Here is a 17,366-nt window from a genome sequence, read left to right on the forward strand (position 1 = left end):
TTTGTTCACTCATGACAGATAAACTCACCTTCCAAAGAGGTCATAACAGCATGTTTTAATGTCAGGGTTGGTGACTTCGAAAACAGACGTGTTAAAAAGCTCCACACAGTCCAGAGGCATAAAGAGAAGCCCTGGATAAGATAACACCGCACAAACAACGTCAGTAAGCACGTTTTTAAAGCCACGCAGAATTTTATGAGTCAGTTTAGCACAGTTTTAGGTTGAGTTTTCAAATCTAGTGAATATTAAAGATTCTTTGAGCAGAACCTTGTAGCCTAAAGCAACTTATAACGCAGGTTTAGGTGGTTGTCTCATCAATGTTGTGTTGGTACACACTTTGTAAGTCAAACTTGAGCCACAAACAGGCTTTTGGTCTTTTGATCAAAACACATGGTCACATACAGTAAACGGAGCACCCTTTTACCTGCAATACAGGCATTCATCAGTGACACACAAGTACCAGTGAAGAGTGCCCTTAGCACAAGATTGGAAATATCACTCTTTCTTGATGGGCAGATGGAAGCTGCGGTGAAATACAACATCTGAATAAGTCTTACATATTTACCATCACACAGACAGATTCTGCACTGCCAAACATGGCGTGTTGGAGCCAAAATGGCTTCTATAGTGGTACTCACACAAGCCCCCGATGACAATCCCAAGTGAACTGAAGTTGGCAAAGCCACACAGTGCAAAGGTGCAAATCGTTTCTGACCTGACCTGTAACAACAGATGCTTCTTCAGCTTCACGAAAAAAGATTGTATATTATGGCCAACAGAGACTGTTTAGCAGATACTAACACATTGAAAAGACATGATGAAAATATCATTAGTTACAAAGAGCATATCTCTTAGTCATAGCTTTGGACGTGAAGAGGAAACTGACTGTGTTGTAAATACAACAAAGGACTGTATCATAGAAGCAGACATAAGTTGTGTAATTGCTGGATTACATTACAACTGTGTGCTGATACATGCAACACTGCCAATAGATATCAGTCATTTCACAGAGCCGATGGCACAATGTTGTCATAAAATCGTAACTAAAATCTGTCCTTACAGAAACTGAAGGACCTTTTCAGGGAGGTCTTTTGAAGGTGGAACCAGCACCAAAGGGTAGGAAAATGACAGTTACTCACAGAGATGGTGTTTTCAGTCAGGCCACTGAGCCTGTTGTTCTTCAGTTCAGAAAGTTCTTTATAAGCAATGAATTCGTTGAGGAAGAGCTTGGTACCAATGAGCTCAGCGACAATGTAGGCTTCCTGTATGGGTACACCCATCATGAAGGCGATAGGCATGAAGACATAGGAACAGATTTCCTGTGGGAAGTGTAAAGGAAATGATGAATGCAGGTAAGACACTGCCTCTCCTTTATACCTGACACAAATAGAATAAGCATAGCAATTGAACACACATTCGCTAGAATACAGCTGGCCATATGCAATGGCAGGGAAGAAGGCAAACAACTGCAGAATCTTACAGCAATCTTTATTTCAGCTGTGGTGAATTCTTCTAAGTCTCTAGTTACATAGGACAGAGGGACTCAGGCATGGGAGTGCACAATCACCAGATGTCAACCAAGAACTCTTCCACCTGACAGTCCATTATTGTGCCTCTTTATCAATCAACTAAACTGACAAAATATGTACTTGTGAAATGCTTGAATCTAAATACAATTCCCACCTCAACAACTGGATTCATTGAGTTGTATTTTCAGGTGATTCTAGAAGTTGAACACGACATCCTGACCTCAGTCTGGGGCACTGAAAATCATTTACCTGCAAACTGGTACAGGGCCGTCTGTAATGTCAACCTGAGGTATTTGTACAAACCTGAAATGTGATTCCTGGATATCCCACCAAGCCCCCGAGCCAATCCAAAGCTGCATTCACAAATGCCAGGATCGCAAGGAATGCTACCAGGTTAGCTGCTATGTTAGCCACGAGTCCAATGGAGGTTGAGGCTCCTGCACTAGCAGCCTCCAAAATATTTTGCTCATCCCTTTAAATAAAGAGGAAAAAATGAGGTTCATAGTCATTTTTTGGACATCTCTTTCTATAATTTAATTTTTCTCTTTTATTTGTTTTACCTTTAACCCCCTTTATTAAACGTTTGCCATTATATCAGTTGTCATATATATAATTTTTGGGGGCAAACAGTCATCCAAAATCATCCATGTCTAGACTATTAGCTATTACCCTCTCATGCACCAAAATAACCAAATTCTTTTTGCTCTCATGTAGCATAGTGTGTCGGAATGATGTTAGGACACAGGACAGTATGGCAAATGAACTTCCACATGATGCTGAGGATATCCCAATACTCAGCATATGTACATATCCCAATACTCAGCATATGTAGAGTCCCTCTTGTACGTCGCTTTGGACAAATATGATTGCTAAATGACTAAATGTAAATGTATGCAGCTCAGGGAATGCTTTCTTCTAGCGATTTAGCTTAAAATAATTCCATTTCTCAGGTTATCACTCATTTTGTGCCTGCAAGCAGCTGCGGGGGGTTCAGAAGTGCCCGATCCAGAAAAGAACTAGATTGAAGGAGAAAACAATGTACTGCCTTCATCAGGTCAAGGTTTTTCAATTTCAGCAATGGCTATGTTCAGAAGAGCTCTCTTAAGAGACCGTGTGAGTACTTTGGAGGAATCAGCCTCAGTGTGACCTACAGTATACAGAACAACACTGTCAGTAAGTTGCTTCCTCACTGTTCTCTGTCTCTTCCTTGCCTGTTTTGCCTGATTGATCCTATGGACTGTCTCCACGTATATCTTTCAATGCCTGCAAAGAGACACTGATGACCTCTACTAAATGAGCCTGCTGAATTAGCAGGCTTAAAGGCACCAATAACTTTATCTAGGGAATCACCTTTTCGAAAGAACTTAAGCTAGCTACTTCAGAGTTTCCGACCACAGTTTGAAAGAAGGACAAAGGTCAGGTGACTTGTTTCTGAGTTTTATGCTGCACAACCAGCCTATTTGAAACTACTGGGAAAATAATTTCAAGAATGGAATCAACACCCCCCACCCCCTCCAGTGCCCCCCAGAATCGCCTACCCTACCTTTAACAATGCAGCACAAACGAAGACACAAAATCTTATTAACTTGGCCAGCATGGCAGAGGAAATACACAGTATATAGCATACATCATACCTACCAGCTAAATTTCAGGGAAAAACCTGCCCCTAAGGATTAATCGTGAGGGTATAGCTAGGTCACTCACCCTCCATCCACTTTCACATTTTTGCTGGACTTAAATTTGCTCTTTTCTGTCTCGGGGTAGGAAAGCTTAGCCATGGCCAGGGCACAAGGGGCAGCCATAACAGAGGCTGATATCAAAGAGCCGGCATCGATCTGTTGGATGGAGACCACAGTTGAAATCAGTGATCACGTCCGCCACAAACCCAGCTCCTGAGTTACATAAAATCAGTCAATGATAAACAGAGGCTAAGCCAATCTGATAACAGAAGCCATACTCCTCAACAATGGGACATCTAAAAAAAAGACACTTTCTCAGATGATTGGTATAATTACCATTATCAGCATGTGGCCAACAAATAATGGGATGGCAGGGAAGTTAGATAACAATGACTCACCCCAAAATTGATGAATGCTCCCATAACACTTCCAGCAATGGTGGCAAAGCCTCCTGTCATGACAGCATGGATCTCTGATTTGGTCAGGTCTTTCAGGTAGGGCCGAATCAGCAGCGGGGATTCCGTCTGCCACAGATCATCAATTTCATCAGTATGTACAGTATGTCTCATCAGTGCATATGTTCCCTGGGACATTATTCCGAGACTTTAATGTTGATACCCCATGATTTCAGTTAACTCTGCTACAGACCTAGCCCTGATCTAGCATTGATCCAGATCTGCACCAAATTTCTTCCAGAATCAGCTCCTGTATGAGACTTTACATAACCAATTAACAGAATAATAAACTGTCTGCCAAAGCTTATTACAAGATAAATAAGTTAGCCAGTCTTACATAACGGCAGGTATTCATAAAGTTTTGCTGGGAATTTGTGGTGGTGTTCTCAAAAACCTGTGGTGGTGTGATTAAAAGAAAAGCTTTTTTGTGCTTTGACCTCACCTGGCCAACAAAGATGCTGCCTGCAACACTCAACGTTTCCGTTGACGTAGTGCCCATTGTTGCTTGCATGACCCAGGAAATCTGAGAGAGACCAGTTGCATAGCTCCCAAGTTATTACACATTCCATTCAGTCATCACTTATGCTTTAAACCAGTCTGGGAATAGGCAGGGGCTTTTACCTTCATAATAATCCACTGCATTATTCCAAGGTAGTAAAGGACCGACATGATGCTGCTGAAGAACACCACAATGGGCAATGCCTAAAACAAATATACCATGATGGAATATCAAACCTGACCAGACAGCTGTAAAAACACTAAGAAACAGCCATGCAAAGATTGCAAATGTTGACTCACTTGAAAGGCAAATATGTCTGACAAAAGTTCTCCAAACACAAATACAGACCCAGCTTTGGTGTAATTCAAAAAGATCTGAAAAGAGAGGGAAAAAAAGGTTTTTGGCTTTTAATTCATTTTCTTACAATAATAACTATCATTATTTATCTTGCTATGTTTTAAATGTCATTACAGTTTGGCACACAGAGTGGCACATTCATGCAAGCTTTCACCACAGGGAGTACATTTAAAAACTGTTCTGTGTCATACTTGTAGTTCAGTCTAAAACCAAGGACAGCACTGAAGATTTTTTGTTTATCATGTTGGTTAACAGTACCTGGACTTGATCTCCAAGCCATTTGAATGCAATGAGACCTGGCTCTGTCCTTATAACAAACAAACCAATTGCAAACTGAAAACCAAGACCCCAAAAGACAGGTCGCCATGACACCTGTAATTTTGCAGAAGAAAAATATATAAATATAAACATGTATTTGAGGAGCTCATATTAAAAACATGTGAACACATTTATGTTGGGTTAATGTGCTGTAAGTTCAAGGTTTGTGGTAAAGTCCACAGGAAACACAAAGTCTGCAGTGTGTTCAAAGATAAGGGCTTGCGGTAAACTGGAAAAGAAGGGTGTGCCGTTGTAGAGGAAAGGGTCTATGAGCACCCCCCTTACTGTAAGCGACATCACCCTTACCGCTGTTCTGTGGGCAGAGGAGAGGAACAGGATCACAATGAACATACAGATGCCCCCGAAGGATATGAGCTGCTCTGGACGCTTGCTGGTGTCTACTGCCAGCCAGGCCACAAGCAGTCCAACCACCACCAGTATGAACACCCTGCAGAATCCAGAAGGAGCATCTTTTTATTCATTTCAGCCATTAAAGTGTGAAAAGAAAAAACAAATTGAAACTCAAGCAGGCTTAGGATAAAACACCACTTCCAGTGAGAAAAAATATACATTGTACACTACACATAACAATCATAATATATGTGTATAAAAAGTCATTTTTGACTTCTGAAGTGGATGTAAACAATGAAGTAAATATTTACAAAGCATATTTCACGTACCATTTTAACCATCTCAGGTTGTTCTTGAAACACCTGTGTATGGGCTTGAAGCACCTCTTTATGTCCTCTCCCTTGTACTTTTGTACAAGATCATAAACTTTGGAGACCACTGCCAAACAGGTGAGAACTACAAGGGCAATTGCCCTGTTAAAATCCGTAACACAGGCCGTGATGAAATATGCAACATAGCCTGAAGGAAAGAATACAGATAATCAGATTAAATCAATTCCGTAATAAAACTGTATTGTTATGTTATCTCCCCATCATATGCAGAGATAATAAGGTTTGATCTTTACGAGTCAAAATTTTTAGAACAAATAACATGAAGTCATATAAAAAGTTCATAAACGCTGATCAATGCTTGTGCATCCATAAATAAAGTACTTTTACAGTTTTTCAAACAAATTTTTAGTTTTCAGTTTTTTGGTCATTAGTCGTTTGATTGCACCAGGTGAAAATGTCACAGGGTATATACCAATTAACTTAAATGGCAAATTATTTCAAGGTATGCATACATTGAATCCTAGCAGCTAGGTTAGGGTTAGGAAAGGTGTATGCCATGTCATGCTACCTGCACCGAGTAGGGCCAACATGATGGATTTGATGATTCTGGAATGAGCCTTGCAGTAACGTTCAGCCGCATTGATGGGTTCAAACACCTTACTGAAAAAATATACATCAGTGTAAGTTGTCATTCAGAATTCAGATTCTGTACTGACAGTTGAAATATTTCACCATTGCAGCACGGTACCTGCAGCATGACTTTGATTCCGTGGTCGATCCCTTTTCATCAAAATCATTTTCATGAGCTGATGCCTTGCTGTCACCATCAGTGCTCTCCTCCTAGAAGACAACCATACGGTTATTTACCTGTCAACCTCAGGTTAAACGAACAAGCACAAGAAAGCAAATCACCTCTTCAGCTGACTCTAGAGCGGAGACTTGTGCCCTGTTCTGAGAGTTTCCCACGGTTCAACTTCGGATTCATCTATCTAAACTAGCCATCTAATACGCAGAGCTGAAAACTTACCTCTGATTCAAATGCTTTATTGTCCATCCCATGTTCATTACAGTTCACACCGTTCAGCTTAATATCATTTGTTTCCGCTGGAGAAAAGTGAAGCAAAACACAAAGAAAATGTCATACATATATTTGGACAGCACCAACAGGTGAAACTCATTCCTTAATGCACAAAGGACAAAGTAAGGGGTAGACAGGGTGTGAGAATACGTGTGCCAAAAAAACACCTGTTTCAACTTTACTAGGAAAGAGCAGGCTAATGGCTTACCCATTGTGTGTCCTGGTATTCTCAGAGATCAATCCCATGTGGTTTGAAACGAACACTAAAATATACTCTGCCCTCTCCCAGACCTTATCATTAATTAACCACGTAGTGGTGTATATACGCTCAGTAATTCCAAGGAACACTGACTCAGGACAATAGCACTGTCCAGTGCGTGTGAACTGATTTATGACACAAGACTCCTACGAAGCATCGTGATAAAGATCTCCTGAAGGGTGGAAGCCAGTCTGAAACGCCAGTAAATAAACTGTTACCCAGACCTGTTATGTTGTGCAACTGTGTAACCTTTACACCTTTCTTATTTTTATTTAGAATAAATTAACTTTCAACTAATTGACTTTAAATTAGATATGGCTTAAACTAGTATTCAGTCAACCTGTGAAAGACTGAGGGAATATCTGGTATACAACAAGCCATATTAGTCAAATGAAACCAAACATGATTTACTTATGGAGGTCTTTTGCAGGTGAATAAAAGAAAGGAAACCACAAGATGCCCACTTACTCACTTATTTCCTGCAATACTGTCACTAGGCTGTTTTTAAAGACTGCCTTTTGAAAACAAAATCAGAAAAACATCACTAAAGATCTCAAGATTGTGTCTCAAGTACTTACAGGTTTAGCGTGCAGTTTGTGTAGTTCTATGAAACTGTACTTCAGCACTTTCAGAACTCGTTTCCTCTTAATATCCTCCTGAGAGGGTTTGGTGTTTTTAATTGCGTTGTGTTTCTAAACTTAGCTAAATTATACTGAAAATAAAAATAACGTTTTAACAGAAGACTTAACTTCAGGTGACACTGGAGTAGAATCTTGAAAAAAGATAAAAATAAAACAAGGCTACATATAGAACGGGAAGTGCATTTCTGCAAGAAAATGCGAATGTGGTTGCGCTGCATCAACATACCGTAACCTATGCAATTATGTAGATGCTAGGCTAACGAAAGAAAGGTTTAATTTTCTTACCACCTGTTGGGTGTGCAATAAATATCATCTAACAAGGCGCAGGGCAGCGATTCTGTAACATAAATGTCAAGACAGGCGCAGGTTGAAGTGCCGACTGACAATTTACTGTCTCCTCTACGGCCTCCTCTACACACCCACTGGATATGTTTTCTCATTCACAGTCCAGTCAGCGCAGTATAATACTCAACTGTGATTGGTTCATTTTTCTAAAACTAATGTGAACCAAGTCTGGCGTCCCTTGGCGGCCTGAAATTCTGAGGCCAGGCGTCCTCAAGGAGTCGCCACTGTTGTGTACGGGAAAAGAGAGCCACAATTACATTTTTAGACGATGATACTCTTTGAATGTAGGCTAACATTGTCTCCTATCACTATGACCACAAACATACATAGACATAGTCATGTGTTAATGACTAGAAACTAGAGCCACAATTTGACCACATTTTGATCACAAGAACAGTTCTACTACGATGAGTAATAGTACCATCAATGAACACACAACCAGTGTTGGGCAAGTTACTGAAAATGAGTAATTAGTTACAGTTACTAGTTACTTCTTTTAAAGGTAATTGAATTACTTCACCAGTTACTGTATATCAAAAGTAATTAGTTACTAGGGAAAGTAACTTTTAAGTTACTTTTATGTCTGCTTTTTAAATGTAATGAATATGAACAGTACTGAACAGTCAAACACAATAAACATTTTTTAGACCTATTTATTGTAATAAACAGGGCAACAGGCCTTCAAATCAAGCAATAGTACAAAAGTCCCTTTTAACACTTAACTTAATACAAAATAACTGTCTCCGTCATTTAACAGTGTTTTTTTACCACATTAGGCCCAATGAAATAAAAGTGATTGGCCTACAGTATTTACAGTAATTCAAAGAGAAAACAAAGGTGCCTTGAGGTGCTGCATATAATTGAATATGTGATTTTAACAAAAGGTTAACAAAATGGTATAACAAACATGCCTCATAAGGCAAAGCGAAATAGAGATAAGAGATGAGATTCTCAACAAACGTTAAAAGGGGCTAACAATATGAGCTAACTTCCCAGGTAGCATGTTGTTCGGATTAATCCAGTGTGCAGTTACACCTAGAAAGCTTTTATTGTAAGCAGTCCAGATGTCTGCTGTGGTAGAGACATGTTGTAAACCCTCAAATGTTTTTTTTTTTTAGCCCGACCTGCATTTTCGCATATTCTCTGTCTAAATAGCTGGAAAACGTCTTCCTGCACATTTGCCCCTAGCCTCCATTTATCACTGGTATTTTGCTTATTAGCTAATTTACTGACTCGACAGATCACAGAGAATGCATGTCATCGACAACATACAGTACCTAGCAATCAATTTATTCAGCTCTACCTGGCTTATCGGCTGCACTGCAGTCCGTGTAAAGTCTAGCCTTGGTTGTTTGCATGGAGTGGCGCCTTCAGCATCCGTAGGGCTGGGGTATTTCGCTACTAGCTTTGTCGAAGCGGGTTGTTTCAACAGGTGCTTCATAAGATTTGAATTGCTACTCTTCGATGTGGATAGCTTCTTTGTCTGCACATAATTTACAACTCACCACTACATTTTTGTCTTTAATTTCGACGAGCGAAAAGTAATGTCCATACTTCCAGGAGAGAAAGCTCATTCTATCCGCACTTCTTCTTCTTCTTCTTTCGCTTTAATGGCAGGTTACACGTAGTGGTGCATGCTGCCACCTACAGATCACTGTAAACATTGCAGTTTTGGGCATCTCAGTAACACAAAACAAAGAAAAGAAATAACAATAATAATACCAAAAGGGATATTCATATTCTCTTGTATAGCCCTGCTATTTTGAGGAACTTGACCAGTTCCCCTGGCCTTATTCCCTCCCCCAGAACCTCAGCCAGACCGAATCCCGAGCATCCAGCTCCCTGCAGTTGTTCCCTCCAATGCTCCCTGTGACCCTGGTAGGTGGGACAGACGAGCAATACATGCTCCACAGTTTCCTCTTGGCCTGGACACCACATGCAATTTCCTGTGTCATGTCCCACCTACCCTGTATTGGGTGCTATTCAGCCGGGTATGGCCAATCCTCAGCCTGGCGACCACTATTTCATCCTTCCTGCAACCTCTAACTCTGGCTTCTCTCCCAAACCTCTCTGTGTATTGCATACATATGCCTGCCTTTAGGACTTGTATCCACTGGATCTGCCACTGCTTTGTCAGAGCCCTCCTTATAAAAACTTTTACCTCCCCCCTCCCAAGCTTAGTGTTGACCTGTGGCTCTGGATTTTCTAGCGCCTTCTTGGCCTAGGCCATCGCCTTCTCATGCCCCATATCCCCACATGGGCTGGGATCCACAGGAAAGTCACAGAGCCCCTCTCTGCTCCAGCCTATATAGGCATAGGTAGACTTCATTCAGTAAATCCATTCTACAGGATCTAAATGACTGTATACTGCCCAACACTGCTGCAGAGTCAGAGCAAATAAGCCCCTCCTCTTGCCCAGTCTCCTCAACCCACTCTAGTGCTTTAATGATGGCAATTAGCTCTGTGGTGTACACAGACACCTCATCTGTCAGCCTCCAGGAGGCACAGAACACCCATCCCCTTACAACCATGGCAGCTGCAGTTTTCCCAGATTCTGGGTCCTTTGAATCCATCAGTATATATCTGGACAGGTCTAGCATATGTACACCCAATGTGGTCTAGTGCGTACCCAGCCACGTTACTGCTTCTCCTGTTCTTCCTGGGCATATTTCAATATGCTCATGTCCACTATAGGCATGGGGAACAACCATGGTGGCACTGGTGACATGGCTACTGTCGGACTAACCATTCCCTCTTTCAACCCGCTTCCTGTACCCATTCCCCTCACCCTCCACCCAAACCCCTTGCCTTTTTTGGCCTCGTACTCCCAGCATGGCTCTATCACTCTTTTTGCAGGATTCCCTCGATTGTGGCCTTCCAGGTTTGACCAGTAGGCTAGGGAACAGCTTTTTCCTTCTGATTGCTAAAGGCATTTCCCCCAGCTCAACATTAAACTCACTATTGGGGAGGATTGAAGTGCTCCACAACAAAGCCTCAGCGCTCGTGACTGTATTCTCTCCAGCTTCATGAGTCGAGAATCAGACGCAGATCCATAGACAAAGCTACCATAATCTATTGCTGAACGCAGGAGGGCATAATATAGTGTCATTAAGGAGGATCGGCTTGCCCCCCATTCCATCCCTGTCAGACATCGCATAACATTTAATACTCTCTTGCACTTTGTCTCCAATTTGTCAATATGTGCTTTCCATGTGAGCCTTCTGTCAAACCAAAGCCCTAGATACCTGGCAACCTCAACTCGTTCAAGTGGTTCCCCATACATGTACAGTTTAACATTATCAGCAACTGTCCTTTTTGTGAAGAATTCACAGTAAGTTTTTGCCACTGAGAATCTGAATCCCCAGTCACCAGCCCATCCTACAACTGCCTCAATTGCTTGTTGGATCTTACTGACTATAAAATTAATGTTCCTTCCCCTCCTCCACAATGCCCCATCATCTGCATATAGTGAGACCTCTATGTCTGGGCTTACCCTCCTAAACACCTCATTTACCATGATGTTGAACAACACAGGGCTGATAACACTGCCCTGGGGCGTGCCATTCTGCACCTCAGTCACTGTAGACACGTCTGCCCCCACCCTCACCTGAATTGTACGCCCAAATAGGAAGCTCAGTATCCAGTTAAATAGCCTCCCTCCCACCCCAAGCTTTTTAAGCTGTATCATGAGGCCCTCCTTCCACAACATGTCATAGGCCTTCTCGATGTCAAAAAAGACAGCCACTAGAACCTCTTTCATTGCTAAGGCTTTTCTAATGTCAGTCTCAAGCCTAATCATAGCATCCAGCGTAGACCTCCCCTTCCTAAACCCACTTTGGTATCCTGCAAATAGACCCTTGCTTTCCATAAAGTATGTTAACCTGTTAACCAGTATTCTCTCCATCAGTTTGCACATGTTAGAAGTAAGAGCAATAGGCCTGTAGCTAGCTGCCTTTGAAGGGTCTTTCCCTGGCTTGGCTATTGGGATGACAAGTGAATGCTTCCACACATCTGGCACCTTTCCTTCTGACCATATTCTATTAAATACTTCCACCACCTTTTTAAGCACCTCATCAGATACATGCTTCAACATTATGTAGCACACTTCATCTTGACCTGGCGCAGTATTGGAGGTATTGATGAGGGCACATTTAAGCTCAAATAATGTGATATCCCTATCCATAATGCTGTTGCAATCTGTTTGCCTTTCACATACATTTCCCCACTCTCTCAGGGTTGCTTGTCTCCGCTCCACCAACGGTTCTTCCAGGTTATCTGTGCTATGAGCTTTGGCAAATGCAGTCTTCAATAGCTCTGCCTTATCTTTTGCTGAGCTTGCCACACTATTTCCCTCAACCAAAACAGGAATAGATCTCCCTCTAAATACCCCCATCATCTTTTTAACCATACCCCACACCTGTTCTATCTGGACATATGTTCCAAGTTGACTGCAGTATTCCCTCCAACATTTCCTTTTTGCATCTTTAATAACTTTCCTAGCCTTGGCCCTTGCCTTCTGATATTCCACCACTTTCTCAGGGTGAGCGTAATTCGCAACACCCTAAATGCTTTATTGCGTGTTTGGATTGCTTCAGTACACTCCTTGGTCCACCATGGTACTATCTTCCTCCTACCTCTCCCTTGGGATCTGGGTACTGCAGCTGCAGTTGCAGTCAAAAACACATCAGATAGGCTTCTTGCCATGTCATTGACCTCTCCTGTGATCTGTACCTGGCCCACCCTGGTTTCACAAACTTCATTAAACAATTCCCAGTCTGCCTCTTTCCAATGCCACTTCCCCGGACACCAATTCACCTCTCTGTTTACTTCTACAGCTATTTTGCAAATTAAAGGGAAGTGATCACTTCCTATAGTGGAATGCTCCAGTATATCCCACTCACTTAACCCGGCTAATGTACTGGATACACATGTGAGATCCAGAGCTGATAGTGCTCCAGTTCTAACATTCACTCTGGTGCCTCGCCCATCATTTAGGCATACAAGTGTCTCATTGTCCATGAACTCCTCTAAAACTTCACCATTCCTATTTGTGACATCACAACCCCACAGAGAGTTATGTGCGTTGAAATCCCCACACCACACACCCTTTTACCCTCTCTCTGCACCACTCTTTCCAGATACTCCACTGTTAGGTCATTACAGGGATTGTAAAAATTAACTATTATGACACTATCCCCTCTTGTCCACCACATTTCCACCGCCACACACTCACTATCACCCACTATTAATTCCCTGTATGGTAGACCCTCTTTCACAAAGGTGCAACATCCACCCCCATGCCCTTCCCTCCTATCTTTCCGTACTGACGTGTAACCCGGGACTACAAACTGTAAGTGAGGGACTAACCATGTCTCTTGTATACATAAAACGTCAGGTAAAACAGGTAGATCATATACAAATTTCTTAAATTCCTGCCCATTCGCCACTAGGCTTCTAGCATTCCACTGTAATATGGTTAATGGGGTTCCTGTCATCCTTCAGGCTGTGATGATTCAACATTTCCCTCTGATAGCTTTTTCATCACCTCTTCCACAGGCACACTAGCCATGTCCAAATGTGTCTTTGCAGCTTGCATTATTATCCTGATGCGATCTGTACGTGTAGTTGCTTGGGCAGAGCAGTTAATAACCTTAATTATAAAAGCTAGAAAATCTGTCTTAGCCACCTGCATTGTATCCACTCGTACTGGGGAGTCGCCCCTGCCTTGTACTTCACCCTGCATTGATGCCTCTTTCTGATTTACCCTCTGATTGGTTGCAGGCTCTTTTGCTTTAACCTGTTTGACAGCCTCTGCATATGACACCTGGTTAACTGCCCTATATTTTTGTACCTCCTGTTCCTCCTGCTGTTTAACACAACCCTGAAATGCTGCGCTATGTGCCCCACCACAATTGCAGCATCTGGGCTGCACTCCCTCCCCACAGTGTCCATAGTCGTGATCTCCTCCGCATCTACAACATCTCCTTGCCCCTCTGCAGACTGCTGCGACATGCCCCAGCCTTTGGCATTTAAAGCACCTGAGCGGTGCCGGCACATATGGCCTGACTGGGTAGCAAACATATCCAATCATCACACGTTTAGGAAGCTGCAGTTCACTGAACTGCAGCAAGATCGTTGTGCTTGGAACCTTTTTACCCTCCTTGGTAGTGTGAAATCGTGTTGCCTTCACTAGTGTCCCTCCCTCCATACAGGTTTTCATTACCTCTTCAGAAATATTCATAGGGACACCAGTAATGACTCCTTTTGTTCCATCTCTTACTCCCACCTCCACACATTCCACATCCTCCTTCCCTAGCTTACTCAAACTTAAAGCCTTCTGTTTTTGCTGGCTAGACTTGCAAAACACTATGATCCTATTGTTGCTTATATACCTTGCTGATACCACCTCTCCAACAGCTTCTTTTATCAGCTTGGTTAGACGCATTGGATTGGAAATGTCATGTTTAGATATATCCTCATTGAATTTCATCAAAACTTTAAACTCGTCCTCCTCCATTCTTCTACCTTTACTAGCTAAGCTTTCGTCGCCATTATCACCACCACCACCACTTCCCTTTCTCTTTTTTCGCCCCTCCGCGCCCAGCACCCTGAGATTCGACATCCATATCACTTTCACTATTCCTTATAGAGCCTGGCATATTACCGCCAAATGAAAGAAAAATAAAGCAAAAGTGCCGGCCAGCCGACGGCCGTCGGACCGACACCCTCGCTCTACCAAAACAAACAAAAAGCTTCCAAAGCAAACGAAAAACACTCACTGATACAAACTCCTGCGAAAAAAAAACTTCGTGTCCACGATAGCGTCTACCTCCCCCTCGACACTTTTCCACGGACTCCGAAACAATCTCTGTGTCAGCTATCGGTCCGGCTTGCAGAGTCGAACGCTGCGCTCGATGGTCGTCACGTCACCAACTGTCTTCTATCCGCACTGTCGGCCATGATGTGGTTTAATGCTCATTGATTGATTCGATTGGTGTATCTGTTTGCCACCACGGTCCTGCGACGTCAGATCAGAAGCAGCTAAAGTAGGCCTATCTTGTCGTCTTGTCTCCAAGTGTTCATTGTTCACAAAAGAGAGTAACGCAAGTAACGAACTAATTTCAATTTCAGTAATTGTAACTGCATTACTTGATTTAAAAAAATACTTCGTTACATGCTCGTTACCGCTAAAAGTAGTGGAATTACAGTAATGCGTTACTTTGTAACGCGTTACTCCCAACACTGAACACAACACACTACTCTTGTTTGGCTGGATCAACACTTTTATTGTTTTATAGACTACAAGCCATTGCAGACAATATAAGATAAGAGAGACATCAAACATGTGGATTGAAGCTTTGATAATATTATAAAACTGTGTAACTCTCTCTCCATTCATATCTTAGCTATCATGCCAGACAGTAAATGGCGATAAAGTGCTCTGCATAGGCAAGTGCATTTATTTCATTTGAGCATTTCTATTCCATTCCATATAGTTACTTAACTAAGCCTCTCATGCTGGCTTGTGAAGAAAGCATCCATGAAGAAGCATGGAGAGGCCTGTTTAAGATGGTTATATGGCTAAGAAGAAACTACAAGAACAACAAGAACAGCTGTGACCCTTCAGCTGGTGAAGATGGATAGTATTTGCTGCCCAAGGCAAAGTGGTGTTCAAGCTAAGGGGCAAAATGATGCTGACCCTGACATACCTGCTGATGAAGGGTTCCAAACGCTGTCAACTCTTCTGGGCTGGTAAGTTCGACCCACAGGAATCCCACAGAAGGGAGGCTAATGCCTAGATATTATCACAGTGCAGCCCTGGCTTGGTTGTGAATCTGTGTTTCAGCAAATGTTTCACCTATGATGTTTAATTAATCTGGGCAGCCCTCGGTCCCTAGTCTGGCGAAAAAAATGGATATAGGTTTCACTCTGACAGGGAACGCGCGCCAATCACAAACCACCACAACCCAATTCTAAATTATCTATCTGGCAAAAATATTGTGTTCCCATTTTTGGAAGAGTGGCGCATTATGCCTACATACTTCTGTACTAGCAAGGACGCAGGAGCAAACCTGTGTCGTGGGTTAATTCAATTAATCTGTTATTTCTATTTGGATAATGTAACCTATAGACTAAGGTAGAAGAAGAAACGCGCACCACACCAGCACATTTCCCACAAAATGGCATGGCTGCAACAGCATACAGGAGGAGATTGCATTTGGGTTGGTCCAGGTGCTCAAATCCATCAACATAAACATAGCATGGTCAATGGAGATATTCCAGAGAGGCGTCAGTATATCTACACATATATATATATAGCATCACATCATGCAAATGAATACATATATATATATATATATGTATTCATTTGCATGATGCGATGCTACTGGTGACTATGTGTAGATATACTGACGCCTCTCTGGAATATCTCCATTGACCATTACACTATATATATATTTATAGGGAGAGAATATAGACATATATATGTGTGTATGTGTGTGTGTGTGTGTATGTTTATATATATACAGTATATATATAATTTTATCCAATGCGGCACTCTGTTTGACCATTCCAATTTCCCTGATGTACCGGATGGAGTGCTAGATAACTTCACTGATGATGCCAGGTCACCGGGAACTGACCCAACCACTTCCTTCTCTTTTAGACCAATACAACAGCATGAAGTCCTCTCTGCTCTTCGTAATTCTAAATGTATGAAGAGCTCAGTGGGTGCAGACCAGTTAGACCCACGTCTCTTGAAGCTTGCTGCCCCATTATAGCCAGACCCTTGACCCACATTTTTAATCTGTCACTTTTTTCTGGCTACATTCCTAGCGTCTGGAAATCTGCATTAGTGGTGCCCCGAAAACTTTTTTTTTTTTAAGGGGGGGGGGGGGGGGGTACGTAGCTGGAGATTGGATGTCTGAAGGGGTACGGGACTGTAAAAAGTTTGGGAACCACTGGTGTACAGGAATCCCTAAAGTCCCTCAAATTGATGCTGAATAAGTCTAAGACTAAATTCATGATTTTCTCCAATGGTAGAAATAATGTCCCCTCCACCCATAGGATATGCACCCGTTCTGGGACTAATATTGAGCAAGTTCCTTGCTATAAATACCTAGGTATCTGGCTAGATGATAGGCTGTCATTTAAATCACATGTTCTTGACCTAGCTAAGAAGGTTAAAATTAAACTGGGCGCTCTTTATAGAATAAGATCTTGTTTTACTTTTGAAAACCGAATGAAAATAGTGCAATCAACAATTGTGTCAGTTCTTGACTATGGTGAAATTGTTTACATGTATGCTGCACCCTCTAACTTCAAACTCCTGGACTCTGTTTACCATAGTGCTATTCGCTTTGTTACAGGAGACACTTTCAGGACCCACCATTGTAACTTATACAAGAATGTTGGTTGGTCCCCTCTAGCAGACAGGAGGGAAAAACACTGTCTTTTATTTGTTTATAAAGCCTTAGTGGGAAAACTGCCTAATTATTTTATGTCACTTTTAAAATTAAAATCC

General features: G+C 42.1%; 1 protein-coding gene across 4 annotated transcripts in view; it reads right to left on the reverse strand.

Moving 5' to 3' along the window:
- slc28a1 (solute carrier family 28 member 1) overlaps nt 1-17,366 on the reverse strand; it is a 38,440-nt gene that overhangs the window by 1,160 nt on the left and 19,914 nt on the right. Inside the window, exons 1-17 of one of the 4 annotated variants that reach the window (XM_031564447.2) lie at nt 7,784-7,875; nt 6,548-6,624; nt 6,269-6,360; nt 6,089-6,180; nt 5,518-5,707; nt 5,144-5,285; nt 4,778-4,891; nt 4,462-4,536; nt 4,285-4,365; nt 4,106-4,186; nt 3,607-3,732; nt 3,234-3,364; nt 1,833-2,001; nt 1,140-1,319; nt 639-720; nt 425-523; nt 29-131 (exon numbers count right to left, since the gene is read on the reverse strand). In XM_031564447.2, the coding sequence (XP_031420307.1) occupies nt 29-131; nt 425-523; nt 639-720; nt 1,140-1,319; nt 1,833-2,001; nt 3,234-3,364; nt 3,607-3,732; nt 4,106-4,186; nt 4,285-4,365; nt 4,462-4,536; nt 4,778-4,891; nt 5,144-5,285; nt 5,518-5,707; nt 6,089-6,180; nt 6,269-6,360; nt 6,548-6,624; nt 7,784-7,811 (1,862 nt within the window). In that variant the 5' untranslated portion in view covers nt 7,812-7,875. Of the gene's footprint in view, nt 1-28; nt 132-424; nt 524-638; nt 721-1,139; nt 1,320-1,832; nt 2,002-3,233; nt 3,365-3,606; nt 3,733-4,105; nt 4,187-4,284; nt 4,366-4,461; nt 4,537-4,777; nt 4,892-5,143; nt 5,286-5,517; nt 5,708-6,088; nt 6,181-6,268; nt 6,361-6,547; nt 6,625-6,806; nt 7,379-7,435; nt 7,724-7,783; nt 7,876-17,366 lie in introns of those variants that run through there. The other 3 variants (XM_031564450.2, XM_031564448.2, XM_042703409.1) reach the window with 3 other exon arrangements.

Source organism: Clupea harengus, chromosome 3 (genome assembly GCF_900700415.2).
Source record: "Clupea harengus chromosome 3, Ch_v2.0.2, whole genome shotgun sequence".
Taxonomy (NCBI): domain Eukaryota; kingdom Metazoa; phylum Chordata; class Actinopteri; order Clupeiformes; family Clupeidae; genus Clupea; species Clupea harengus.